Raw genomic sequence first — 27,341 nt, 5'->3', positions numbered from 1 at the left:
ACTCATGGATGTAAACAATAGAAACATCTTTTTCAATGACCTTCCTCATGCTGCTCCCTGCTGGTCACCCGAAGCAAAAACATCTTTTTTTTTTAAACCATTTCAGAGACTTTTAAAACTAACATTTCAAGTAGTTTCCACAACTATTAACATTAAAATAATGCATAAAACCTTTACTAAAGTCTCCACTACATATCCAATGACAACATAGGCAGTAAAATGTCAAGTTAGTTTTTCTTTTGCGATGTTGACAATTCCAAATGTGTGTTTTGATGACATGCAGGTGTGTTTACACTAAACAGCTGAAAGCCACTGTGGTCATGTGACAGGTTGATGGAGGCGTGGCCTTCCCCAGCCAACCCTGAAGGCAGCAGCACTTTCGACTGACTTTGGACTCTTGTGGCATTTTTTGGACTTGTCAGCAAGTGCTAGTTCACCTGGACTCACCTGTGCACGTTTGACCTTTGACCCAGACGCAGGACCGGCGTGCTTGATGTCCAAAAAGTCACAGGTTTGATTCCCTTGCTTGCGCACATATGCAATGCTTGCAGTTGCTCATGATGATATGTTTAAACATCCTCATTATTGATAACTCTGCTCCAGTCTGCAAGATGTTTCAGTGGCGTGACCAGATGACGTCATGGTGAAGGAGGAATTTGGGACTGTTAATATGTTACCTTGTTCAACATTCAGTGACTTTTGCTGTTTTTTGCAAATAATTTCTGGTCTCCTACTTGACAGCCACTCATGGACCAATCAGCCCGAAGTGGGAGGAGTCATGCCAGCGTGCTTACTTGCTTCCCGCCCACTGTCGCCAGAGATGTGGCTGTTGCCGTGGTGACGCCCCTTGGCGTCAGCCTGGGAAGCCCCAACAGCCGCAGCCTTCTGCGCACAGAGGCACAGGTGTGTGTGTGTGTGTGTGTGTGTGTGTGTGTGTGTGTGTGTGTGTGTGTGTGTGTGTGTGTGTGTGTGTGTGTGTGTGTGTGTGTGTGTGTGTGTGTGTGTGTGTGTGTGTGTGTGTGTGTGTGTGTGTGTGTGTGTGTGTGTGCGTGCGTGCGCGGGCAATCGCTCGTGTGTGTGTGACGAGAAGTCCAAAGCATGGACAAAACATTAACAACCCACACAGGACATTCAAGTCCGATTCATCTGTGGGTTGCTAATGTTTTGTCCATGCTTTGGACTTCTAATGTGTTTATATACATGTATGTATATATATATATATATATATATATATATATATATATATATATATATATATATATACACTACCGTTCAAAAGTTTGGGGTCACATTGAAATGTCCTTATTTTTGAAGGAAAAGCACTGTACTTTTCAATGAAGATAACTTTAAACTAGTCTTAACTTTAAAGAAATACACTCTATACATTGCTAATGTGATATATGACTATTCTAGCTGCAAATGTCTGGTTTTTGGTGCAATATCTACATAGGTGTATAGAGGCCCATTTCCAGCAACTATCACTCCAGTGTTCTAATGGTACAATGTGTTTGCTCATTGGCTCAGAAGGCTAATTGATGATTAGAAAACCCTTGTGCAATCATGTTCACACATCTGAAAACAGTTTAGCTCGTTACAGAAGCTACAAAACTGACCTTCCTTTGAGAAGATTGAGTTTCTGGAGCATCACATTTGTGGGGTCAATTAAACGCTCAAAATGGCCAGAAAAAGAGAACTTTCATCTGAAACTCGACAGTCTATTCTTGTTCTTAGAAATGAAGGCTATTCCACAAAATTGTTTGGGTGACCCCAAACTTTTGAACGGTAGTATATATATATATATATATATATATATATATATATATATATATATATATATATATATACATATATATATATATATTGTTGGAGCCAAAATTCCTTATTTGTTTATATTGTTTTTATTTTTATTTTCTCTAATTGATTGTTGGGTTCAGCATGTTTAATTTCCTTTTCGGCAGATTGCTCCACTCACTTCCTGTTAAGAACCAGGAAGTATTGACGGGGGAGGGGACTGTTGCTATGGTGCGGTTACCATGGTGGCCTCCATAAATTAGGTTCAGGTGTGAGTACGGGAGGGCGATTGGAGGACAAACAGTTTTCGACCGTGTTTGTGTCGTGACGTGTCATGTGGTATCGTGTTGTATCGTGCCGTGACAATGCCGTGATAATGTGCCATTCAAGGTCAGCATACTTTGTTATTTAACCTACATTTGATTTAATTTAGATAGCTGGAATAAACGGGTTGTCATATCCAAACACAGTTCTACAGTACTGGACATTCTATCATTTACACGCGTCAAACTGGTCAACACAGTCGCCCTCGGTACCAGCCCAAAGGTAAGGGCTGTACATATATATATATATATACATATATATGTATATATGTATGTATGTATGTATGTATGTATGTATCTATCTATCTATCTCTGTGACTCCTTTCAGTCTGGTTTCAGACTGAAAGGAGTCACAAAGATTGTTAGACGCCAAGTGTTTATTTAGCTGCTGTACAACAATTTTTTTGAAGATTTTCGAGATAAAGGTAAGGTGGGATACCGGCCGGTAGTTTACCATGAGGCCAGGATCGAGGTTAGGTCTTTTGATCAGAGGATGAATAGCTGTTTTTTTCAATGCTAGGGGAACAGTACCAGAGGAAAGTGATACGTTAATATACAGAACTGATGGTCCTAACATTACAAACAGTTCCTTGATAAGTTTCCCAGTTCCTCTGTTATTTCTTCAAAAAGAGAGAGTTTATCACTTCTGGCTGTTGCTGGTAAAGTCTTGGCTAAAGTCATGCTACACAGGCTGGTGAACAACATCACGGAAGACCTGTTGCCGGAGTCACAATGTGGTTTCAGGAAGAACAGGAGCACTGTGGACATGGTGTTCACAACACGGCAGCTTCAGGAGAAATGTAGGGAGCAGCACCAGGACCTCTTTGTTGCTTTCATTGATCTGTCGAAGGCTTTTGACACTGTCAACAGGGAGCTTCTCTGGAATATCCTCCTGAAGTTCGGCTGCCCACAGAAGTTTGTCAACATCCTAAGGCAATTCCATGAAGGGATGATGTCACGTGTGACTATTGGCGGCCAGGAATCAGAACCCTTTAAGGTGTGCACCGGTGTACGCCAGGGATGTGTTCTTGCTCCAGTCTTGTTTAATATCTTCCTCCTGTGTGTGACACTGCTGCTTCATGAGAGGATCAAGAAGGGCAGTGGCGTTACCGTCAACTTCCGACTTGACGGGAACCTGTTTAACATCCGGAGGCTCCAAGCAGTCACAAAAGTCACACCAGTGCAAGTCATCGAACTCCAATACGCAGATGACTGCGCAGTTGTGGCCCACACACCGGAAGCGCTGCAAGCTACCCTCTCAGCCGCTGCAAGTGCTTATGGCAGACTGGGCCTCTCTGTCAACGTGGCAAAAACCGAGGTAATATGCCAGTGGGCATCCACTCCTCCACCTCATCCACCAACCTTCACCATCAACAGTAAACCACTAGCAGTAGTGGACTCTTTCAAATACCTTGGCAGCTTTCTCTCTGACGATTGCAGTATCGACAGGGAGGTTCAAAACCGGATCAAGCAGGCGTCAGCATCTTTTGGCAGACTCAGGGGAAGGGTCTTCCAGAACAAAGACCTTAAGCTACATACCAAGGTAGCGGTCTATTTAGCTGTGGTCATGACGACCCTCCTCTACAGCTGTGAAGCGTGGACCCTGTACAGCCGCCACCTCAGGATGCTGGAGGCCTTCCACATCAGGTGCTTACAATGCATCCTGGGGATATCCTGGAAGGACAGAGTCCCCCACACTGAAATACTCTGCAAGACCAACTGCACCAGTGTGGAGGCTACAGTCACCCAGCACCAACTTCGCTGGCTAGGCCACGTTATCAGGATGCCAGAAGAACGCTTACCACGCAAGGTGCTTTATGGTCAGCTTCATCTTGGTCACCGCTTGGCAGGAGGCCCAAAAAAGCGTTATAAAGATCAAATGAAGACTGTCATGAAGAAATGCGGCCTGAACCCGACCCAGCTGGAGGACACTGCAGTCCAACGTTCCACCTGGCGGAAGCTCCTCCAACAAGGAGTTCATAAGCTTGAGGAGGACCGAAGTGGTCAACGAGCCAGGAAGCGTCAAAGAAGGCATGAAGCCATTGCCACACCTGCACCCCCAGTCAGTGCCTTCACCTGCTCTGTTTGCGGCAGATCATGTGGATCACGGATTGGACTATTCAGCCACATGAGGACTCACAAAACATAGAGATGGATTGTCGTCATCGGATACGATGGACAACCTTAAGATGTATGTATGTATGTATGTATGTATGTATGTATGTATCTATCTATCTATCTATCTCTGTGACTCCTTTCAGTCTGGTTTCAGACTGAAAGGAGTCACAAAGATTGTTAGACGCCAAGTGTTTATTTAGCTGCTGTACAACAATTTTTTTGAAGATTTTCGAGATAAAGGTAAGGTGGGATACCGGCCGGTAGTTTACCATGAGGCCAGGATCGAGGTTAGGTCTTTTGATCAAAGGATGAATAGCTGTTTTTTTCAATGCTAGGGGAACAGTACTAGAGGAAAGTGATACGTTAATATACAGAACTGATGGTCCTAATATTACAAACAGTTCCTTGATAAGTTTCCCAGTTCCTCTGTTATTTCTTCAAAAAGAGAGAGTTTATTTTGGAGGGCAATGCGTCCCAGTTGGAGCTGGGACGCATTATGTTTAATCTCCTCTCTGAGTTCAATTTTCTTGTGGGTGGAGCTACTGGGAGGAGTCCATGGTTGGGTAAGCAAATCTACTGTATTGAACAAACATTTAGCATCGTTTTTATTAAGGCAGAAGAGATCGGAGTAGTAATTTGTTTTAGCTAAGGTAAGAGCGTGTTTATAAGTTATTAAACTATCACTCCATGCTTGATGGAGAACCTCAAGTTTAGTCGCACGCCATTTGCGTTCCAGCTTTCTACATGATAGTCAGAACTTCAAATTTTATAAGGTAGTGATCAGACATTACTTTAGTGTACGGTAGTACCTTAATTTTGGAGGTGGTAAAACCCCGGACAAGAACTCGGTCTATCGTATTACCGTTGTGATGTGCGGGTTCATTTATTATTTGTGTAAGACCACAGCTATCAATTATAGTCTGGAGCAGGGTATTCATATGGATATTGAAATCCCACATTATAATTATATTATCTGCCTGCGTCACTAGATCGGCGACAAACTCTGAAAATTCACTGATAAAGTCAGAATAGGGCCCAGGGGGCCTAAAACGCGCCACTCTGAGATGATTATTTACAGGGATTGGTTGAATTTGCGTGACTTGGCGCGACATTGTGGGACTTTGAGTCAAATTTTTGTGTTGCCTGTAAACGAGGCTTATAAAACCATAAAACATTCTCGTTGGTCCTCTGTCTTCAGGTGAAATGGACAATGGAGGTGTTGTGCCACGCCTTGTCCCTGCCGCTGGACTGTGACACGGTCAAACTCTGCGTGGACATCTACACCAACTGGCTGCTGGTCCTCGTGTCCCCGCGAGACTCCATTCCTCCACCAATCGTCAAGGAGCCCAACATCTACGTTCAGAAGATCTTGAGACATCTGCGCACACTCTTCTTGTCCAGGTAGACAAGTTAGCAGTCACCTTAGAGACTTGCTGAATATTTCAAGAACTGCTGTCTTTTTCAGAAGGGACCAGTCCAGCGTGGTGCACCAGGCCCTCTGTCAACAGGTGCTAAGTGCAGTTCAACGTCTGGCCAGTGAGAGCACTATGATGAGTCAAGACACCTGGGAGACACTTCTTCACTTCCTGCTTTGCGCCAACCAGTCAGTGCTAGCCCCACCAACCTCTGCACGTAAGCAAAAGACCACACCCTTTTTGTCTTGAGTTTTGTGTCTCACTGCCTGCGTATTGTGTGTCCGCTGCAGCTATGTCCCAGCAGCTCTCCCACCTGTCCATGGACGTCCTCTTCCAGGTGTGGCTTCTGTCTTGCTCTCGCTGTTTCCCGTCTCAGTCTTTGTGGCTCACGTGGAGACAAATGATGAAAAGCTGGAGGTACCAGCCTGCCACAGTAGACCTGTGGACCCGCGTGGTCTCAGCTTTAACCTCCAGGTCAGCGTCCAGCGAATACTTCTACCTCCATCCGTGGACTTGTGGCTTTCACGTGCTTCATGGCCACAGGTTGCTGCCGCTGACCTTCGGTCCAGCTTTTCCGTCCTTCAAGATCCCGGTTGAAGACGCTGCTCTGATCCCTGCTGACTTGGGCCGCCAGCGCACACTCCAGACCTGGTTCCGCTTCCTGCATGTGCTCAGGTACTGCTACCTTCAACTGACATGCCCTTTACAGTGACATAGTTCCTATCTCTCAGCAATCCTGCTGAGCTGAGGTGTGCGCCGGATGATGGTTCAGCTTCCCCGGCCCAGGAGGACGTGTTCCTTACAGCCATGACAGCAGTGAGCAAGATGGTCAACGCCTTTCTGGGTACTGGACCAAATTGTACATTTGTGTGACACGATGCATGATGAAAGTGTTGTTGTTGCAGGTCTGTTTGAGACATGCTCAGAAGACCAGCAGATAAACTCAGGTAGTCAACACCACCTGTAGCATTGACTAGGTCATGTTCTCCTTGTTGTGGGAATGCTGAAAGGTTTGACCTCTTCTACCTCATTTTTCATTCAATTTTGACGTCATTTTTTGGTTTTCGGCTAGTACCACTAGTTTCTGAATTGGCCACTCAAGAAAAGTTGGTTGCTGTACATTTTCATCTTTCTTTCCTGTGGCTCTTTGTCCTACCTGTATCCTAACCTTTCGCACAACACCATCCTCATCCTTACTTGTTTCAACTACTCTGGCCAATGTCCACTCATTCCTGGGAATGTTATCCTCTTTCACAATCACCACAATTTATCACCACTTCAACGTTTCTTTTAGGAGTGTGCCACTGTTGTCTTAGACCATGGGTTCTTAACCTGGGTTCGATCGAACCCTAGTGGTTCGGTGAGTCGGCCTCAGGGGTTCGGCGGATTCTCCGCCACGGAGGTAAAGACACATCCGGCTTATCGTGTAAATAAAAACTTCTCCCTATCAGCGTATTATGGATACCCCCAAACAATGTTCCCTCTAATTTTCCATCTGATTTGCAGGTTTTTTGATTGATTGAAACTTTTACTAGTACATTGCAAAGGAAGAGAATATATTATATGAAACAGTACAGTTTACACAGTACAGTACATGTTCCGTACAATTGACCACTAAATTTGTTGTGAGTTCATGCACTGTGTTGGTTTTGTTCTTTGAACAAGGTGATGTTCATGCACGGTTCATTTTGTGCACCAGTAAAAAAACATAACCTTTTCTTGAATTTGAAAAAAAACAACATTTTATTTTTCACTAAAGAAGGGTTCGGTGAATGCGCATATGAAACTGGTGGGGTTCGGTACCTCCAACAAGGTTAAGAACCACTGTCCTAGACTAATGTTCGTCAAATATTTTCAGTCAGATTCTGAAACCTTCGCCACCTTTTCCATGCATAAAAATCTTCTGCAACAAAATTGCCAGGAGGAGGAAGGGGCAGGGATGTCTTCAGAGGGAACAAAGGGTCAGGTGTCAGGGGCTCAAAACTCTTTGGATCACGAATGGTATTTGTAGTGAGTGGTCGATTATTGATAATCGCCATTGCTTCGTAGAAAAATGTTCTCAAAGAGGTGTCATTAAGTCTTCCATTGACTCGTGTCAAGACAGAACTCATTACACTCCTGACTGTCCGTATTTGGCGTTCCCAAACACCGCCTCTGTGGCATGCTTCCGGAACCTTAATTTGGAAGTTACATTAGTATTGAGGCAGGTAGGTAGAAATCCTTTCTTTTTCCATCTCCATCAAACCCCTGTCCATCTCACTCTTTGCCCCTTCAAAGTTTGTACCTACGGATCGTATTTGCCTCACTGATCCCCTTATTGCTATGAAACATCTCAAAAGATTTATGAATGCATCAGTGGTCATTTCAATTTCAATGTGGAGCTCAAACATGTGAACAACAAGCCATATCGTTTGTATTCTTTTCGACCCTGTTTTGTATAAAAGGGGCCAAAACAGTCTAGTCCAGTGTAGGCGAAAGGAGGTGATGGATCTACACGGTCGACTGGTAAGCCCACTATTAGCTGTTTTTGACGGGTCACCGCACCTTTCTGCAAATGACACAGCACTTGATATGCTTAGCTACTACTTTGCTGGCACCTATTTTTCAATATCCCCTGGCTCTGAGTTAATTTAGTGTTTGGCCATTGCCCTGGTGTTGCGTTTTCTTGTGACAGTGGTCAAGTATCAGTTGTGTAGCAATACATTCCTTGGGTAAGATTACTGAATGTTTCAGCTCAAATGTTGAAGAGGACTTATGTGACCGCCCTCCGACCCTTAGCAAGTTGTTTATAAGGATCGAGTCAAGCTGGTACATTTTATGACATTTTGACAGCTTTGCTGAATTTCGGCTGAACAATTTCAGCTCTTCTCCAAAGGCTTCTCTTTGTGGTGCTTGCATCAGTGCAAGATCAGCCATTTTTCTTTCCTCCACACTTATTGCTTCAGAACTTTGTCTCTTTGCTAGTCTTTTAATCCTGGCAACAACATTGACAGCTGTATTCCACTCTGGAAATCTTGAGAACCTTGCCAAGGGCATTTGTCTTCAAAACCTTCACCTCTGGATCACCAACGACAAGTTCGGGGGCGTGTAGAGGTGTGTCAATGTTTCCATCAGCTCCAACCAGTTTGATTCCATCAGTTCTGCCACCTTGAAATTTCTAGAAGCACGGTCAGCCGGATTTTGATCAGTTTCGATGTAGAACCATTGCTTTGGACCTGTAGTGTCTCTTATTTTCTAGACAAAGGTTTGCAACAAAAACATGAAAAGAGCGAGCTTCATTCTTAATATAGCCTAGCACAACTTGCGAATCTGTCCAGAAAAATTCTTTATCGATTTTCAACTCGAGCTCTGATCTGAGGAAGTTACTTATTCCAGCAGAAACAGCAGCTGTAAGCTCCAGGCGTAGGATGGTGACAACGTTCAAGGGTGCTACTCGGGCCTTCCCCATGACCAGCGTACAATGAACCTTTTTATTCTGTTACAATCCTGATGTAGGAACATTGTCTATAACCACAGCTGCTAGCATCCGAAAAATGATGCAGCTCAATTTTTTGGACTGAACTAAAGTCTTCAGGAATGGGACATCTTGGTATTTGAATTATTTGAAAGTTTTCCAGGTTATGGAGCCATATTTTCCACTTAGTCTTGACTGAAGACGGAACAGGATCATCCCATCCAACACCGCGCTTGCACATTTCTTGCAGCGCTTTTTTACCAGTCAAAATGTAGAGGGAGAAAAACCGTAACGGATCGTACACACTAGCGACTGTCACTAGGATTCCTCTTTGTGTGGCAGGCTTTTCTTTGAGAACCACACTAAAAGAAAACACATCATCCTCCACATTCCACTTTATACCGAGTACACTCTGTACTGGCATGTCCAAGAAGAGAATCTCTTTGCCATCTTCCACTAGTTATTTTAATATATAAATCGCCCGCTTGAATATTCCCTCTTCTCTTCTACGACTCTCTCATTTGGGACGTGCGCGTATGAAGTGATTTCCCTTCCTGGTTTGATGACCCGCCCTATCTTGCCTCTGATTGGCCTGTCCGTAATGTTTTGCCTTAATCTTAACCAATCGAGACTCATCATAGTAAACCAACCAACCAATCATGGATATTCTTATACGTAAACCAACCAATCATCATTGATGTTTCCCGTATATGTTGTCCCCTGCCCGTGGAGTTGCACTAGTCCAGTTCTCTCTTTCTCTTCTCCCTCTCTCTCCTTTTGTGGCATGTAGCTTAGCTAACCACTACATGGGTCTAAAAATAGCTAAGCTACAGAACTCCATACTTGTTTAAAAAGTAGCTAAGCTACTGGGAAATGTAGTTAAGCTACATTTTCGATTTGGAAGTTAATCATTTTAATGGAAAACCGTAGTTTTTAACACTGCAGCCGTAAATCGTAATGGATTATCAGAAACCGTACTCATTATGGGAAAACCGTAGTTGTTGGCAGGTATGGCAAAGAGACGGATCAAGATTTTCATACACATTGTAGGTTGGAAAAAACTAAGAAAAACGGAAATTTAAAAAATATATTTTTACAGAGATAAAAAATATGGATTTCCGACTATAGATGAAAAAATCACATGCCTGATTGAGTATCAAAAAGTATTGAAATACATAACGATATACATTTTGGTACCAAAATATTAGTGTCGGTACAACTCTAGGTGGGACGTATGTGCAAACGTAACTACGTAGTCGCTTACGTGCCCGAACATAAACTATGCTGTGACGTAGCAAGTGGTGTCCCAATTCTTAGGGAAGATTACAAAGCTCTACCCCTTTTTACTTCACTTCGAGGGTGTAGTGGTAGTGGGTGAGGGCTAGTGGTAGTGAGTGGGGAGGTGTATTGGGATTGAGCCTAAATTTTACATGATGTTTTCTGTGACAGTTGCACATATGCCACCATTTTATATTTTCAAAAAAATGTCCACATTTTCTTCCCATTCGAAATGAAAGAACTATTTGTCAAATGTCCACATTTCCTACATTTCTTAACCGATTCAAACCATTCCAAAGTCAAAATGCTATCCATCTATTCTCTGTACCACTTCTTCACTCGGGTCACGGGTAAACTGTAGCCTGTCCCAGCTGAAGTCGGGCAAGAGACCAGGTACAATCTGGTCGCCAGCCAACCCCACAGAGACCGTTCACACTCACATTCATATGGACAATTTAGAGTCTAACATGTATATTTTTGGAATGTGAGAGGAAGCCGGAGTACCCTGAGAAAACCCACGCACGCATGGGGTAACATGCATGCGATCTCCACACAGAGATGCCCAAACGTAGTTTCCAACCCACATCTACTGACTACATGCTAACCGCTAGGTAGGCTATACATTTAAGAGTCATATTTTTGTTTTACTTCACGCTATTTGGCTAGCATGCTAACCGTTAGCATTTGAGTTGAGCTTTTCAGCATTCACACGCAATTTCTACTGAAACTGCTTTTTCTAGCTTTTCTTGTTGTCTTCTTGCAGGACTCGCAGCAAGGATCCATTTCAGAGACCGGCTGCCTTCTGTCGGTAAGACCTTGACCAGTCAAAGCATGGAGGTGTTGACTAACTCCTCATGAAGGAGTTGGTGCTCCAAGCAGGTGTTGCAGTGACTCGAAGTCCTTTCAGAGACCGCCTGCCCTCCTACGGTAAGATTTGCCAAACCCGCCTTTCATTGGTCGATACCAAACAAACTTTTTTCTCGTCCCTTCAGGTATCTCGCGGCCTCGTTCTGGAAGTGCCCCACCCACCCCAGTGAACGTCTCACCCAGTAGTAACTCCCCCCCTCTCTTGCACGGTCGGCTGAAAATATCGACCGTTTCCAAGGCGATGTCCTCACAGGTCTTTCCATGTCCACATGTCCTAACACGTCCGTGTCACCAACCTTCAGCGCTTGTCTTCTCCCCTCAGACGTCCCCCTCCCTCCATCGCTGGAGGTCTTCCTCTCGTCCTCCGCTTCGCCCCTCCCCCCTCAGGGGTAAGGTGAACTCGCTCCTCAGTCTCTTCGGCTCCTTCCTGTTTGATGCCGCTGTCCTTGACAGAGACTCTGCTCCTGCTGGTGAGTATGTGTACTACAGCGAGCTGATCCTGTACTACACAACAAAGAGTAAACAGTCGGTGTGATGTCAGAGAGGTGGGCTGATGGTCGAGCTGAGGCCTGCGGGACACTTTGTAGGATTTTCAGCTGCAAGAAAAATACAGAAGACATCCTTCCTGTCCACCTGTCCAGGTGTGTAGCAGCTTAGCCTCCATTACTTCATTCAAATTGTCTTCATACTTTATTAGATGATATGTTGCCTTCTCAGGGCATTCAATCGTTTGCAAGTGGACTGCTCAGTTTGTCTCGGAAGACATTTGGCCGCTCATTCGATTGAACGACCTGGATGAATGAGAACCTTCATAGGGATATGTTGCCTTCTTTCAGGTTCTATGCGGTTCTCCTGCAAGGTCTTCAGGTGGCAGAGAAGAAGAGTCCTCCGGTTCTGGCCTCCATCCTCCTCAACTCCTCCTCCTTGTTCTGTTGCGACCTACCAGGAGTCAACCTGCTGCTCCCCTCCTTCGTCTGCGCTCTGGAAACAGTGCTGATTGACAGGTAGCACAAACACTACACTGTTAACAAGAGTACTACTACATTAGTACTAGTAGTATTACAGTAGACTACCACCATGTTCCTCTGGCAGGGAACTGTTGAGCTTCAAAACTTTAGTGAGTCTGGTGGACTTGAGGCGAGGTTGCATCCTGACATTGATGTCACTGTTGCCCCTCCCTCAGCAGTTTGGACGTGTCCACTTGGAGGTAACTTTGTCTTATCCTTCTGAGAACCAGCATTCTATGCAGTGGACATTTACGTATTGAACTGTTTTTATTCCGAAAATTGTAAAAGAAAAAGAGCGAAAATAAATATTTATCACTGCTTATCAGGAGGATAAAACCAGAGGTGAGTAAAAGCCAATAGTTTTACTTAAATAAGTGTGACGATCTGTCACTTCACTCTTGGTGGTGGTTCCTTGTTTGGTGTTTGTTTCCTGTCGGCGCTCTTATTTTCTTTCCCCTTCCTGATTTTCTCCCTGAGCGCTCGTTTTCCTCACCTGTCCCTGATTGGCAGCCCGGCACACCTGGTTGCAGTTGCCAATCAGGCTGCTATATATATGCCTGCCTCGCCTGTTCCTCAGGGCTCCAGGATTAATGACTATGTTGAGAACCTGCATGGCTGCAGTGGTAGTTAGTGACCCCAAGATGCAGGAACCAGGAGAATGATGATCAGGTAAGAGTCTCTTAATACTCAAAACAGAGAAGGAAGCAGTTGGCAAGTAAGGTTCTTAACATAGTCATTAATCTTCGAGCCCTGAGGAACAGGCAAGGCAGGCATATATAGCAGCCTGATTGGCAACTCCAACCAAGTGTGCCGGGCTGCCAATCAGGGACAGGTGAGGAAAACAAGCGCCCAGGGAGAAAAGCAGGAAGGGGAACAAAAATAAGAGCACCGACAGGACACAAACACCAAACAAGGAATCACCACCAGAAGTGAAGTGACAGATCGTCACAATAAGAGTACTGTTACTTTCTAGTAATATGTCTCCAGTAAAAGTAAAAAGTAGTTATCCAAAAGTATTCTGTGAAAAAAAACTACTCAAGTACTGAGTAACTGGTGAGTAACTTTTGACTGTGCGCAGGGTCCTGCGATATGTGGGTGGCCCTGTTTTTCGTGAAATGTCAATTAATGAAACTAGATCTGATCACAAACGTGTTCCTAGCCCCTTCCTGCTCAGTCGCTGACAATGGAAAATGTTTCCTTAAGTTTTATTGTCTCCGGTGGCGTGCAGCCTTAGTGCTCGACTGGGAAACAGTTGTACCAGGATCAAGTTCCGACTGGTGAAGCGTCAAGAAGTTGTGTAAATGTACTGTATGTATTAATAATGTTAAATTTGTTATTTTTCACTAAAAAGTTCATTTCTTTCCCATTAATCTGTTTAATACAAACATGCATCAAATTTAACTGAAATTCAAAAAGTGTAAAAAATATTACATACAACTAAAAAAGTGTAAAAAAAAAAAACATTTTGTAATGGGGGCCTCAAATAAAATCCTGCTTAGGGCCCCAATTTAGGGAGGGTCAGCCCACAAAAGTTGCATTTTTTACAGTTATTTATGACGTTATCACAGGACTGTTAGCTTATGCACAGCTAAAACATAAAAAAAAAAGAAAACATCTACAACTTATTGCAACATGTTTTCTCTAGTTGGGAGTGGAATTATTGTAGGCTGCAGGGGTGTGCCGTTAGGGCCAGCAAGGCCTTCTCTGCTGGCCTAACATAACCAGAAATCATGATCATAATTAAAGATAAAAGTACTTTTTTATTTACTTCCCCTAAATATCTAAAAGTATTCATATTCTCTTCATGTCATATTATGCTCCTTCCAGCGCTGTTGTTTTTAGGTTATAGAGTTTTTATCCAATCAGAATTCAGCTAGCTTATGTTGCCATGCTGTACGAAATCTGCCAAGGCCTTCAGAATCAACAATGCGGGCGTCCGTGCACTGTAAGTGAACGGACACAAACATTTGACAGACGGTTGCAATAGCCAATCAGATCACAAGTTGTTGTCAGTAAGGCCTTCTCGCTGGCCTAAGGCAGATATATATATTGTGATCATATGAGCTAGGTAACATAATAACTCCATTACCCAGCATGCCACAGTAGTGAAGAGCATGCATAATAGCCCCGTTTAGGTTGTTGAATGGAGCCATGCCGGCAGCTTGATGTTATCGACGAGCACGCTGTGGAGTATACTTTAAGAACTCAGCCAACACGCCTCGTCTGCATCTTTTATGATTAGACAAGACAACAAATATATTCGCAAGGTCATTTTCAAGAAGGATATTTATAGAGAAACTACATCTTGTGAGACGATGTCGGCCAACCCCGGAAGCTAGCTCAGCTGACCCGGCGATGAAATGTGAGTTCAGATATTTTATTTCTTTTTTTTTTCATGTTTAATATGTTTTTTGCAATTTAAATGTTGACAGTACCACATAAGACATGTTTTAATTGCTGATGCTGGTTTATTGATTTTTAAATGCGCCAGCAAATAACCCGTTTTGTACCATGCCCATTAGTGCGTAAATGTGTTTCTGTATAGTATTTCTCCAGCAATGGTCATGTGGTGACATAAATTATGGTATTTTGAGAGGTAATCATTGAAGTCGGACATCACTGAAGGCCTAGGTGGGAAACGCACGGCCCGCCACTGGTAGGCTGAAATGTAAATCTTTCTGCTGACACAGATGAAATAAATGTTATATTTCATATTTTGTAAGTAAACACTGAAGAGTCATGACATTATGTCACTTTTTACAGTGTGTAGTTTGACTGTGATCATTTGACTGCCAGGCGTCGTTAAATTTTGGAAATAGAGTGAAAGGTCACTAGTGCTTACGTTGGATTGGTAAAGCAGTCATGTGACAAAAGTCTTTCTAAAGAGCCAAATAAAAACGCCTTCGCGAGCAGTAATCAATAGATTACAAATATCAATAAATAGTAGCAATTAGACTGAAACTCAAGGTAACAAAGTAAAAGTAGTTTATTCAACGCAAAAATACTTATGTTGCCTTTAAACTAGTCTCACAAGTACAATTTACCCAAAACGTTACTTAAGTAAATGTAGTTTGTTACGACCCACCTCTGGATAGAAAACCTTTCTAGAAGTTAACCTCCAACATTCAGGTGCGTGTCTTCCGGTGCAGCTCGGTGGTGGTGATGATGATGAAAGTTTCCTGTCTCTAAAGCCCCGCCTCCTCAGCGTGCTAATTGGCTCCCTGCAGACAGAGACTGACAGTACCAACACGCAGATGATTCTGGGTAAGTTCGATCAGAGCTTTTGATTTTTTTTTTCATGCGATTTCATTCAGCTGTCGTTGCTTTGGCAGCGGCCATGTTGATTCTGGTTCAGGACTCGGCTCAGCTCGAGGTTGCAGGACAAACTCAGCGGGTGAGTTCTTGTTCCTTGACCCCATCCTGGCAGCCCGCAGCATGTTTACGTTCCACATTTTCCAGCAGCTGCAGGCCGAAACCAGTAGAACTAAACGGACTGAAGTATCCAGTAAGACCTTGAGTTATTTTCAATTGTTTTCATCTGTCCTTATGCTACTATAATGTTTGTTTGTGTGTTTCCATGGCAACCAAACAGCCACAGCAGGGGTCCTGTGGGTTCAGTTTGTGCATCTGCTAACACAGCACCTGACGTCGCAATGGAGGAATGACTCGGCAGTTTGTCTGGCGGCGATGGAGGTTCTGGAAGGACTGGCCAAGGTCACATGACCACCTGCAGAATATGCCAACAACCACGGGAAATGTCCCGCTTCACTTGCGCTGCCACCTGTCCCGCAGGTGAAGGTGGGCGTGGCTGAGGCGGAAAAGAAGAGAGCGGTCACTTCGGTCTGCCGCCACATTGAGTTCCAGTGCGGCCGTCCTCCTCCGCTCCACTCCAGAGACCTTCACTCTATTATTGTGGCGGCGTTTTACTGCCTCAGCACCTGGCTGACTCAGCACCCCACCATCTTGGATCAACAGGTAGCCGCAGACTCATCGCCAGGTGACTAACTAACTGAACAACGTGTGCATCCAGGACTGTTTGCTGGAGGTTCTGGAGACGGTGGAACTGGGCATTTCAGGCAGCAAGTCCAGACAGGAAGAAGAAGTGCTATGCAAAGAGAAGAAGGAACTGAACCCAGTGTCTTTGAGGGTGAAGGAGGCGGCTGAGGTCACGCTCAACTGGTGAGAAAAACAAAAACACCCTGGCCTCAAAACCTTTCTCTGGTCTTCCACGCCTCATCTTGTGCGCCTGTATTAGCATCATGCAGGTGTCAGGAGCCTTCCCACCATCCGGAGGCCCACCGGATGAGGACGCTCTGATGGGCGTCTCCAGTCCACGAGTCACAAACCTGCACAAGCTGAGATATTTTGCGGTCAATGTTTCTGTGATCCTGGGGATTCTGGAAAAAGCGCAGGCACCTGAAAAAGGTGCGTTGTGGAATCCTGACTTAGTTGAAAGTCTGCTCCAGATTAGGGTTGCGTGGTATACACAATATTAATGTTATCAACTTGGCCAACGATAGTTTTCAGTTCTATCTGAATATCATGTCCCGCTAATTTGATAGCAACAAGCCAACAACTAACATTCTCAACGTAATGTAGCGTCCTTGCTAATCCTCACCTCTAGGAGTACGTTGTTCCCATTGGGTTTTTTCTTGCCCTGATGTGGGATCTGAGCCGAGGATGTCGTTGTGGCTTGTGCAACCCTTTGAGAAATTTGTGATTAAGGGCTATATAAATCAACTTTGTCTCCTCTGCTTCCACCTTATCGTGGTAGAGGAGTTTGAGTGTCCCAATGATCCTAGGAGCTATGTTGTCCAGGGGCTTCCATGCCCACTGTTAGGGTCTCCCAAGACAAGCAGGTCCTAGGTGAAGGATCAGACAAACAGCAGCTCAAAGACTTCTATGGGATTACAAAAACCGAGACTCCGATTTCCCTCGCCCGGACGTGGGTCACCGGACCCCCCTCTGGAGCCACGATGGGACACGATGGCGAGCGCCTGGTGGCCGGGCCTGTCCCCATGGGGCCCGGCCGGGCACAGCCCAAAGAGGCAATGTGGGTCCCCCCTCCAATGGGCTCACCACTCATGGGAGGGGCCATAGAGGTTGGGTGCGTTGTGAGCTGGGCGGTAGCCGAAGGCAGGGCACTTAGCGGTCCGATCCTCGGCTACATAAGCTAGCTCTTGGGACGTGGAATGTCACTTTGTTGGGGGAAAGGAGCCTGAGCTAGTGCGCGAGGTGGAGAAGTTCCGGCTGGATATAGTCGGACTCACTTTGACACACAGCAAGGGCTCTGGAAACAGTTCTCTCCAGAGGGGCTGGACTCTCTTCCACACTGGCGTTGCACACAGTGAGAGGCGACAGGCTGGGGTAGCAATTCTTGTAGCCCCCCGGCTCAAAGCCTGCACGTTGGAGTTCAACCCAGTGGACGATAGGGTAGCTTTCCTCCGCCTTCGGGTAGGGGGACGGGTCCTGACTGTTTCTGCTTACGCACCAAACAGCAGCTCAGAGTACCCACCCTTTTTGGATGCACTCGAGGGAGTACTGGAAAGTGCTCCCCCGGGTGATTCCCTTGGGGACTTCAACGCTCATGTTGGCAACGACAGTGAAACCTGGAGAGGCATGATTGGGAAGAATGGCCGCCCGGATCTGAACCCGAGTGGTGTTTTGTTATTGGACTTTTGTGCTTGTCACAGATTGTCCATAACAAACACCATGTTCAAACATAAGGGTGTCCTGGTGCTCTTGGCACCAGGACACCCTAGGCCGCAGTTCCATGATCGACTTTGTAGTTGTGTCACCAGATTTGCGGCCTCATGTTTTGGACACTCGGGTGGAGAGAGGGGCGGAGCTTTCTACCGATCACCACCTGGTGGTGAGTTGGCTGCGATGGTGGGGGGGGATGCCGGACAGACATGGCAGGCCCAAACGCATTGTGAGGGTCTGCTTGGAACGTCTAGCAGAGTCTCCTGTCAGAGAGAGTTTCAATTCCCACCTCCGGAAGAACTTTGAACATGTCACAAGGGAGGTGCTGGACATTGAGTCTGAGTAGACCATGTTACGCACCTCTATTGTCGAGGCGGCTGATTGGAGCTGTGGCCGCAAGGTAGTTGGTGCCTGTCGTGGCGGTAATCCTAGAACCCGTTGGTGGACACCAGCGGTGGGGGATGCCGTCAAGCTGAAGAAAGAGTCCTATCGGGTTCTTTTGGCTCATAGGACTTCGGAGGGAGCGGACAGGTACCGACAGGCCAAGCAATGTGCGGCTTCAGCGGTCACGGAGGCAAAAACTCGGACATGGGAGGAAGCCATGGAAAACGACTTCCGTATGGCTTCAAAGCAATTCTGGACCACCATCCGCTGCCTCAGGAAGGGGAATCGTGCACTGTCAACACCGTGTATGGTGAGGATGGTGTTTCGCTGACCTCGACTGCGGATGTTGTGGATCGGTGGAGAGAATACTTCGAAGACCTCCTCAATCCCACCAACACGTATTCCTATGAAGAAGCAGTACCTGGGGAATCTGTGGTGGGCTCCCCTATTTCTGGGGCTGAAGTTGCTGAGGTAGTTAAAAAGCTCCTCGGTGACAAGGCCCCGGGGGTGGAAGAGATCCGCCCGGAGTTTCTTAAGGCTCTGGATGCTGTGGGGCTGTCTTGGTTGACAAGACTCTGCAGCATCGCGTGGACATCGGGGGCAGTACCTCTGGATTGGCAGACCGGGGTGGTGGTTCCTCTCTTTAAGAAGGGGAACCGGAGGGTGTGTTCCAACTATCGTGGGATCACACTCCTCAGCCTTCCCGGTAAGATCTATTCAGGTGTACTGGAGAGGAGGCTACGCCGGATATACAAACCTCGGATTCAGGAGGAGCAGTGTGGTTTTCGTCCTGGTTGTGGAACTGTGGACCAACAGGGGTCTTGAGGGTGCATGGGAGTTTGCCCAACCGGTCTATATGTGCTTTGTGGACTTGGAGAAGGCATTCGACCGTGTCCCTCGGGAAGTCCTGTGGGGAGTGCTCAGAGAGTATGGGGTAACGGACTGTCTGATTGTGGCGGTCCGCTCCCTGTACGATCAGTGTCAGAGCTTGGTCCGCATTGCCGGCGGTAAGTCGATAACGTTTCCAGTGAGGGTTGGACTCCGCCAAGGCTGCCTTATGTCACCGATTCTGTTCATAACTTTTATGGACATAATTTCTAGGCGCAGTCAAGGCGTTGAGGGGATCCGGTTTGGTAGCTGCAGGTTTAGGTCTCTGCTTTTTGCAGATGATGTGGTCCTGATGGCTTCATCTGGCCAGGATCTTCAGCTCTCACTGGATCGGTTCGCAGCCGAGTGTGAAGCGACTGGGATGAGAATCAGCACCTCCAATTCCGAGTCCATGGTTCTCGCCCGGAAAAGGGTGGAGTGCCATCTCCAGGTTGGGGAGGAGACCCTGCCCCGGGTAGAGGAGTTCAAGTACCTGGGAGTCTTGTTCACGAGTGAGGGAAGAGTGGATCGTGAGATCGACAAGCGGATTACTGCGGCGTCTTCAGTAATGCGGACGCTGTATCGATCCGTAGTGGTGAAGAAGGAGCTGAGCCGGAAGGCAAAGCTCTCAATTTACCGGTCGATCTATGTTCCCATCCTCACCTATGGTCATGAGCTTTGGGTTATGACTGAAAGGACAAGATTACGGGTACAAGCGGCCGAAATGAGTTTCCTCCGCCGGGTGGCAGGGCTCTCCCTTAGAGACAAGGTGAGAAGCTCTGCCATCCGGAGGGAGCTCAAAGTAAAGCCGCTGCTCCTCTACATCGAGAGGAGCCAGATGAGGTGGTTCGGGCATCTGGTCTGGATGCCACCCGAATGCCTCCCTAGGGAGGTGTTTAGGGCACGTCTGACCGGTGGGAGGCCACGGGGAAGACCCAGGACACGTTGGGAAGACTATGTCTCCCAGCTGGCCTGGGAACGCCTCAGGATCCCCCGGGAAAAGCTGGACGAAGTGGCTGGGGAGAGGGAAGTCTGGGCTTCCCTGCTTCGGCTGCTGCCCCCGCGACTCAACCTCGGATAAGCGGAAGAAGATGGATGGATGGAAGTCAACTTTGGTTGATGATTGATAGATTTATTTCTTACACGGGAGGTTGAGGACTTCCTAAACATGTTACAATACACACTGTAGGACAGGGCTATTCAACTACATAATGAAGAGGTATGCAATTTCAAGAGTCCGAGGGCTCCGGGGCCAGACATCAAAATGTGGTTGTTTTGTTAGAAAGTGCCAATGCAGGTTATATTCCTTTGAGGCTTAGTTTACTTCATTGCAAAGTAAACACATCGGCTTTCACACTGCACTGTCTATAAATTCTTTATTCTGCCATCGCTACTAGTTTCCAGCGTGTACAGCTAGTTAATAGTAGGAACAACCAGAAGCTCCAGAGGTTTTGTTGGGGATTACTGTTCCTTCTTTTAAATAATTTTCCTTCCTCAATTTTATTTCTTCGCATTTCTTCATTCATTTAGGATTGTAAGACTGAAAATTAAATAAACATTACAAAGGCATAGCGCCTATTGTGTAATTTACATAAATAATGTCCACTGTTTATTTTACATGAATAAAATAGAGGGTTTAGTGTTAATACATTCACACAATAGTATGTTTACGTATATCGAAAATAAAAAACATTTACATCAAACATGAATGTGACTCAACCAATCAATTAATCAATCAAAGTTTATTTATATAGCCCTAAATGTGTCTCAAAGGGCTGCACAAGCCACAACGACATCCTCGCCTCGACTCATCACAATTAAACCTAAGGTGTAGCGTTATTACCTTATACTGGTCAAAAACATGTATTATATGAGCTCTGATCGCCCAGAGTTACTCCCAGACAAAAAACAACACGACCACAAATACAAAAGACATCACACAGTCAGCAATTTCAATACAAAACAAACTAAATATATTTGTGCACAATATCTATTTACAAAGATTTGACCAAATTTCATGATTTGCATATTTCTACCATTGCTGCTTGTCTAGAAAAATTTGTCCGCCGCTTAAAAGATCCACCTGAAAACAATGACTCGAGCACTTGCTCGGGGAAGAAAATTCATACTTTGTTTTCCAGTCATTGCTAAAAGTCAGATTTTCGCAATTTATTTGGATTTTTTTCCCGGGGTTGAATGAGTAGTCTTCTTCTACTCACCCCACTGCTGCTTCATTGTGACACATATGCCTCCCTGTTTCACCCTGTAGGGTGGCAGGAGTACTGCATACATGGGCAACCCTAGTTTAAATGCCTATAAGCCATGCCAACCACTAAGCTAGAGCTCTTAAATGTAAGCAGGGGCAGGCGGATCGATACAATCATTGACAGTAGCGATGACAAGTGTAGTATCATTATATGGTCGATACTACAGTGATTAGATTTATACTTTTTATTATCACCAAAGTGATTTTTTGTGTCATTTTTTTTTTGTATGCAAACTCAGGAAATACGTCCGCGGACATTAGAGGACTTTAAAGACAAAAACCAAAGGACTTAAATTAGAGCCAATAGCAGTTTCTGCTTATGTTTAAATAGGAAACGGGATCAAGGAAATCATTTAAATATTGATATTGTTATTAATGTGTTTGTCGGATTTAAGTTGTCATCAAAAATGCTATCATTCAATGATAATGAAAATTTGAAGTATCAGTATCAGCACTGATATGATCAATGCTGCCCCTGCAACTACTTGGTATTCGATTGATACCGAAATTTGTAGTATCGACCAAAACTAATGTCAAGTATCCAAATAGAAGAATAAGTGAATATTACATTTTAACAGAAGTGTAGATAGAACATGTTACAACAGAAAGTACCCAGATATTAACAGTAAATTAGCAAGTAGATGAATAATAGTTTTGAAAAACATACTGTCAAAAAAGATGTTATTGTTATCATTTATAACCATATATCGTGAGTTATATCATTATTGCAAGAGGCTACAGTATATATCGCAATATAGATCTTAGGCCGTATCGCCCATGCTTATTTCCAGTAATGAAAAACTAACCAGAACCTTTTGATTTGCCCTGCAGAGTCTGTGTCATGTCCGTCACTCACCGCACTGATCCGAGGACCGTGGTCACGTCATGCTTGGACTCTACAGCACCACCTTCAGCCCAGAGAGGGAAGAACAAGCACAAAGGTGAGCAGTGACTCGATAGAGGAAAATAATTTCTGATAATTTTTCACAGACTCTTCCAGGCGGGCCGGAGTGTCACGGTAAAGGCCGGGGAGACGCCCATGGAACATCATGTGTCATACCTGAGCCACTTCCTGACAACATCAGCAAAGTTTTCCGTGTTCAAGCCGACCTGAGCATTCCGGACCAGTGGGAGAGCGTGACTGACCAGGTGATACGCTGGTACATGCTAGGTGAATGCAGAACTTCCCGGAACTGATATCTGCGTCTGTTAGGCACAGTTGGAACGTCTTCGAGCCGCCTTGCGGCGACAGGAGCAGCTGGAAGATCAGCCGCAGGTGAGCAGCCGGACGGTTGCCATGACGACTCGTTTGCCGCCACCGCCTTCTACCGCCCACTTCCAGACGGCGAGACTGTTCCTGTCCCACATGGGCCTGTTGACCCCTGAGACCCTGCAGGTAGACTTTAGGGACTAAAGACTTAAATGTGTCTGTCTCACCTGTACGTCTCATCCGTCTGAAGGATCCAGGTACAGTGGGGACGCCTGCTCAGTTAACATCTCTGGATCCGTCTCTGCCGGGCTTCTACGAGGACCTGAGACGTTTGGACCAGATTCCGTCCAGGAGCTGTGACAGTGTCTTTGTCTTCTATGTCAGGGCAGGACAGAAGACTGCTGCCGAGGTTTACCCCATCTGTCAGTTTGCAGCCCCTCCAGGAATTTGCATTTGCGACAGTTCTCGCAAATTCCTCCAAACCCCGCAAATTTTGCGCAGCCTTGCAATTTTATCCAAAGACCGCAACTTACCCGCAAATTTTAGCCAATCAGCGTCACTTTCGCCATATTCAAAACTTATGTTTGTTTCTTGTGTCGACAAATTAACAACAACTTGTGTTGCTCGGACCTACTTCCTGTTCCTTTCTACAGTGCTAAGCCTTCTGGGTAACGTAGTAAATACACATTTACTTCCTAGTTGTCATGTATTTATTGATTTACCGTATTTAACATTTATTTTTCCAGGGTAAGACAATTAAGAGCAGTTTTTCATTTTCAATGCTGACCGAGCAAAGAGACAACATTTACATGTTAGAGATGTTGAAGTGAGATCAAAATCTCTCATTTACCAAATGCTATTTGCGCAATAGATCGCTCTCAACAGTTCACCAATGCTCTTAACATAATGAATGATTATTATTGTTAATTATATAATTATTTAAAACAGAGTAATTGCGCAGCAATGAGTTCTAGTAAGTGCGTTTACTGCCCTCTAGTGTCCACTTTTAAGTCAGCGTGGTATATAATGAGCAAAACATCAATACAGTATTTGTTGAAACCCTGTGCTTTTTGAGGTTACAAAGAACACTTGACACATTGACAAAAAAATTCCTAAAATCACAAATTCATTCGGATCTGGCCCGCCAGCGTCCAAAATCCGGCCTGCGGAACGTCCCAAGTAAAAAAAACAAAAAACATTTATTTCTTTATTGTATTTTTTTGAAATTATTGGGTTTTTTTTTTTTTTTTTTTTTCAAATCCATTTTCTACCGCTTGTTACTCTCGGTGTCTCCTAGCTGCTCAGGCAAATCAAAGTGCATTTTCCCATCAATAACGTGGCATCTTCGCACTCAGAATATATATATATATATATATATATATATATATATATATATATATATATTTCTATATATATATACACACACACACACACACACACAGAGCCCGGCCCCCGGCCAAATTTTTTAACCCAATGCGGCCCCCAAGTCAAAAAGTTTGGGGACACTTGCCTTAAAACATCGCAGCTTTTGCCGCAATTTTGATAAAACTCCTGTATATTTAGACATTTTAGGCCGCTATTATTACAAAAAAAGTTTGCAACTCCTGGAGGGGCTGAGTTTGGCTCAGTACCGTGACTCAAACCAATTTTCCCTTCACAGATTCTGAGGAACGTTGAGTCTGTCAGCAACGTCTCGTCTCACTTCCTGGACTTTCTTTCAAATCTGGGCTGGCCGGCGAGGACTGGACATGGTCAAGACGGTGCGACCTGCACTTTGGGTTAGCGTTAGCGGCGTGTGACCACATGACAACTTCAGATGCTAAAGATTACCTGAGGTCATTTGTGTCGGGCCATTTCCCAGAATTCCATGCCATGCTCGGAGACAGTGGAGGGGGTGTGTTTGATGGGGACAGGTTTGTGCTGAAGTACGCTGACGCTCTGACGGACATCACCTTCATTGTCCCCTCATCATCATCATCAACACGAGGTCATATCTTTGTTTGTGCATGAAAAAAAGAAAAAAATTATGTAATTGACTGTGATGTTAATATTTCTCTGCTTCCAGTTAATTGGTCAATGCGCTGGAAGGAGGCGGGGCATTCAGCGGTCAGCCCAACCTGCACTTTAAAAATTATAGTAGATTTTTTAAATTTATAACTCCTCTGTTTGTCCAGACGTCCACTGCCGAAAACGTTAAATGTCCTCATGTTGTATCATCATTGCTCATTGTTTGGCTGGAAGACTTGGAGGACATTGGTACGCACAAAACAGCTTGTCTACAAAAATAAGTCATTCTAAGGAAGCCATGATGTGATGTTTGGGTTTCAGAGACGTTTCCTGTTTGCCAGCTGCTGTCGCTCAATGAAGCAGAAACTGTGAACAGGTAAAACCTGAAATATAAAATAAGCTAAAACTATAAGTGTCGCGATATAACTTTTTCACTTCTGAAAGGATATCAGCAGGAATTATACATACTTGTATTATGTTGTAGTGTGGAATGTTCGAAACGGTTTAATCGAGTGAAATTAGTCAAACAGAGAACAATGGTAGGTATGAAAATCACTCTTTTTTTTATCATTAACAGTCTGTAATGGATGTATGATGTCTTTAATTTGAATTGGAGTGGTAATTGTGTTTTTGATAACACCACAAAAATTCACAAAGTTGAACGATGCGGATATACTTTCTAAAACGTTTCTGCATTGGAGATGTTGTAAGTTTAAGTAATATGCAACTATTTTTAATATTTTATATTGACAAATGTGCTGTTTTAGACTGCAAATTGTTCAATGAAGGACACTTATTACATATGTCTAGCTTGTGTGCTATTGTGTGCTTCTCCTAGTACCCCATATAGCCTAGCATGTTACCATTTTGTAAATGATTAGACTAAAATAATGAAAAGACCAACCCTGTGTGCTTATTGGACGACATTTAGATGTTAACTGGCTCCAGTCTGCTTTGCACAAGTAAACACAATGCATGACTGCATGTATCGGAGATTTTACATGCAAGCCGATATAATCCAATACTCATGTTTTTGCTAATATCAGACCGATATCTGATATCGGTCTGATATTATATATAGAACTCACTCTCACTCTTTCCCATGACTGTCAAGTCGTCGGGGGGGAAACTGCGATGAAGAAGCAGCCAGTCTGCGCCAGTTCCCACGGTCCTTAGTGGTCGTCAATAGCTCTGGGGTCAACAGGTCCGTCCATGTCTTGATGTTGTCTGTCCAGGATTTCCGTGGTCTTCCTCGTTTCCTTCCACCCTCTAGTGTGCCCTGCATGATGGTCTTGCACGGTGTCGTGGCAGCATATGTGGCCGAACCAAGCAAATTTCCTTCTTTTAACTGTTGCGAGCAGGGGTTCTTGGTGACCAACAAGTCTTTCGACTTCACCTCGCACATACTCATTGGTTTTGTGTTCGTGGTATGTTTTCTTGAGTATTCTTCTGAGGCATTTGTTTTCAAAGGCTTGTATTTTTCGTTCTGATTCTACCAGGAGTGTCCAGGTCTCGCATCCATACAGCAATATTGATGTTATTAGAGATTTGTAAAGTTTGAACTTTGTCTTGAAGTTGATGTTGCTTTTCCATATTTTGCTTAATTTGGTCATTGCTGCTGTTGCTGTGTGAATCGAGAAACGCCTAGCTAATATTAATGAATTATAGGTCAATGAATGCTAAGATATCTAAAATAAAACAAAAGCTTATATTTTTTTAAAGGCGATAAAACAAAGTTGTATTCCAATAAATGATTAATAAAGATGTTATTTTTTCATTATGCCGAGGGCCGATAAAGGAACTGTGCGCTGATAAGCCAATAGGCCGCACGTTGGAGATCTGTGTCCTTTGCAGTACCACAGTGCTCCTCATGGGGTGACAGTGAGCAGAAACTGTTCGAGAGGAAACACACCACCTTGTGGATAATACTGGAATTACAGTCACTGACCAATGCAAGCGCTGGTTACAGAATGACAATGTGCTAACTTGTTGACGTTGTCCCTGTCTGCCTGTCAGTCTCTCCCATGTCCAGATTGTCTTCATCCGTCGCCTAAATAGTGGACTTTTCCACATCACGGTCCGAGAAAAGTCCACCGGCAAATTCAATTTGGTAGTTCCACTGGTCAGCGGTAGCGTGCTCAGCAAATGGAGTTTGGGTTTGTCCATCCGTCTGTCTGTCCCACTCGTCTTTCTGTGCTGCGTCCTCCTGTCCTCATGTCTCTCTGTCCTCAGGCACGTCGGTCAGAGAGATGGCGATCAACTGTTGCCATCGGCGACAGCTGTGGAGTGACTCCGCCCCCCCGCCACACATCAAAAGGAAGCACATGATCAGTGACATGATCTTTCGTTACCGCTGCCGCCACTCTGAGCCCGCTTTCTACAGCGCCCTTTTCCATGACCCCTGACCCCACCTACCTGCTTCGCCATGGCAACAGTCGCTGTTGCTTTTGGATGTAATCATCAGTAACACCATCAATAAAAATAACCTAAACGTACTGACTGGCTCTCTCCATTAATGACAAATTCACATGGTCTTCCTCTTATACAATCTCCTATCTGTTCCTTCGGTGCAGGTTGTCAAGGTAACCAAGGGGCGTTGGCATGGTGACCAAGGGTATGACATTAATCACGGTGCACGTGGTCTGCGTGCT

General features: G+C 44.9%; 1 protein-coding gene across 1 annotated transcript; it reads left to right on the top strand.

Moving 5' to 3' along the window:
- The first annotated feature begins 389 nt into the window (after positions 1–389).
- Positions 390–27,180, top strand: LOC133646106 (ral GTPase-activating protein subunit beta-like). The gene is made up of 32 exons (XM_062041125.1): positions 390–511; positions 742–903; positions 5,431–5,633; positions 5,698–5,864; positions 5,938–6,121; positions 6,191–6,322; positions 6,379–6,491; positions 6,553–6,594; positions 11,143–11,187; positions 11,259–11,306; positions 11,372–11,716; positions 11,788–11,887; positions 12,083–12,250; positions 12,339–12,453; positions 15,403–15,517; positions 15,586–15,647; positions 15,716–15,758; positions 15,846–15,967; positions 16,046–16,228; positions 16,284–16,432; positions 16,509–16,678; positions 22,305–22,414; positions 22,464–22,622; positions 22,687–22,869; positions 22,934–23,092; positions 24,344–24,443; positions 24,545–24,670; positions 24,749–24,789; positions 24,858–24,939; positions 25,012–25,066; positions 26,707–26,846; positions 26,923–27,180. Exons 1-32 carry the CDS (start codon positions 494–496, stop codon positions 27,093–27,095), a joined length of 4,014 nt encoding a protein of 1,337 aa, XP_061897109.1. The 5' UTR covers positions 390–493; the 3' UTR covers positions 27,096–27,180.
- The last annotated feature ends 161 nt before the right edge of the window (positions 27,181–27,341 follow it).

This window comes from Entelurus aequoreus, linkage group LG01 (genome assembly GCF_033978785.1).
Source record: "Entelurus aequoreus isolate RoL-2023_Sb linkage group LG01, RoL_Eaeq_v1.1, whole genome shotgun sequence".
In the NCBI taxonomy this organism is placed as follows: Eukaryota; Metazoa; Chordata; class Actinopteri; order Syngnathiformes; family Syngnathidae; genus Entelurus; species Entelurus aequoreus.
The sequence above is the reverse complement of the archived record's forward strand: the minus strand, read 5'-3'. Positions and strand labels throughout refer to the sequence as shown.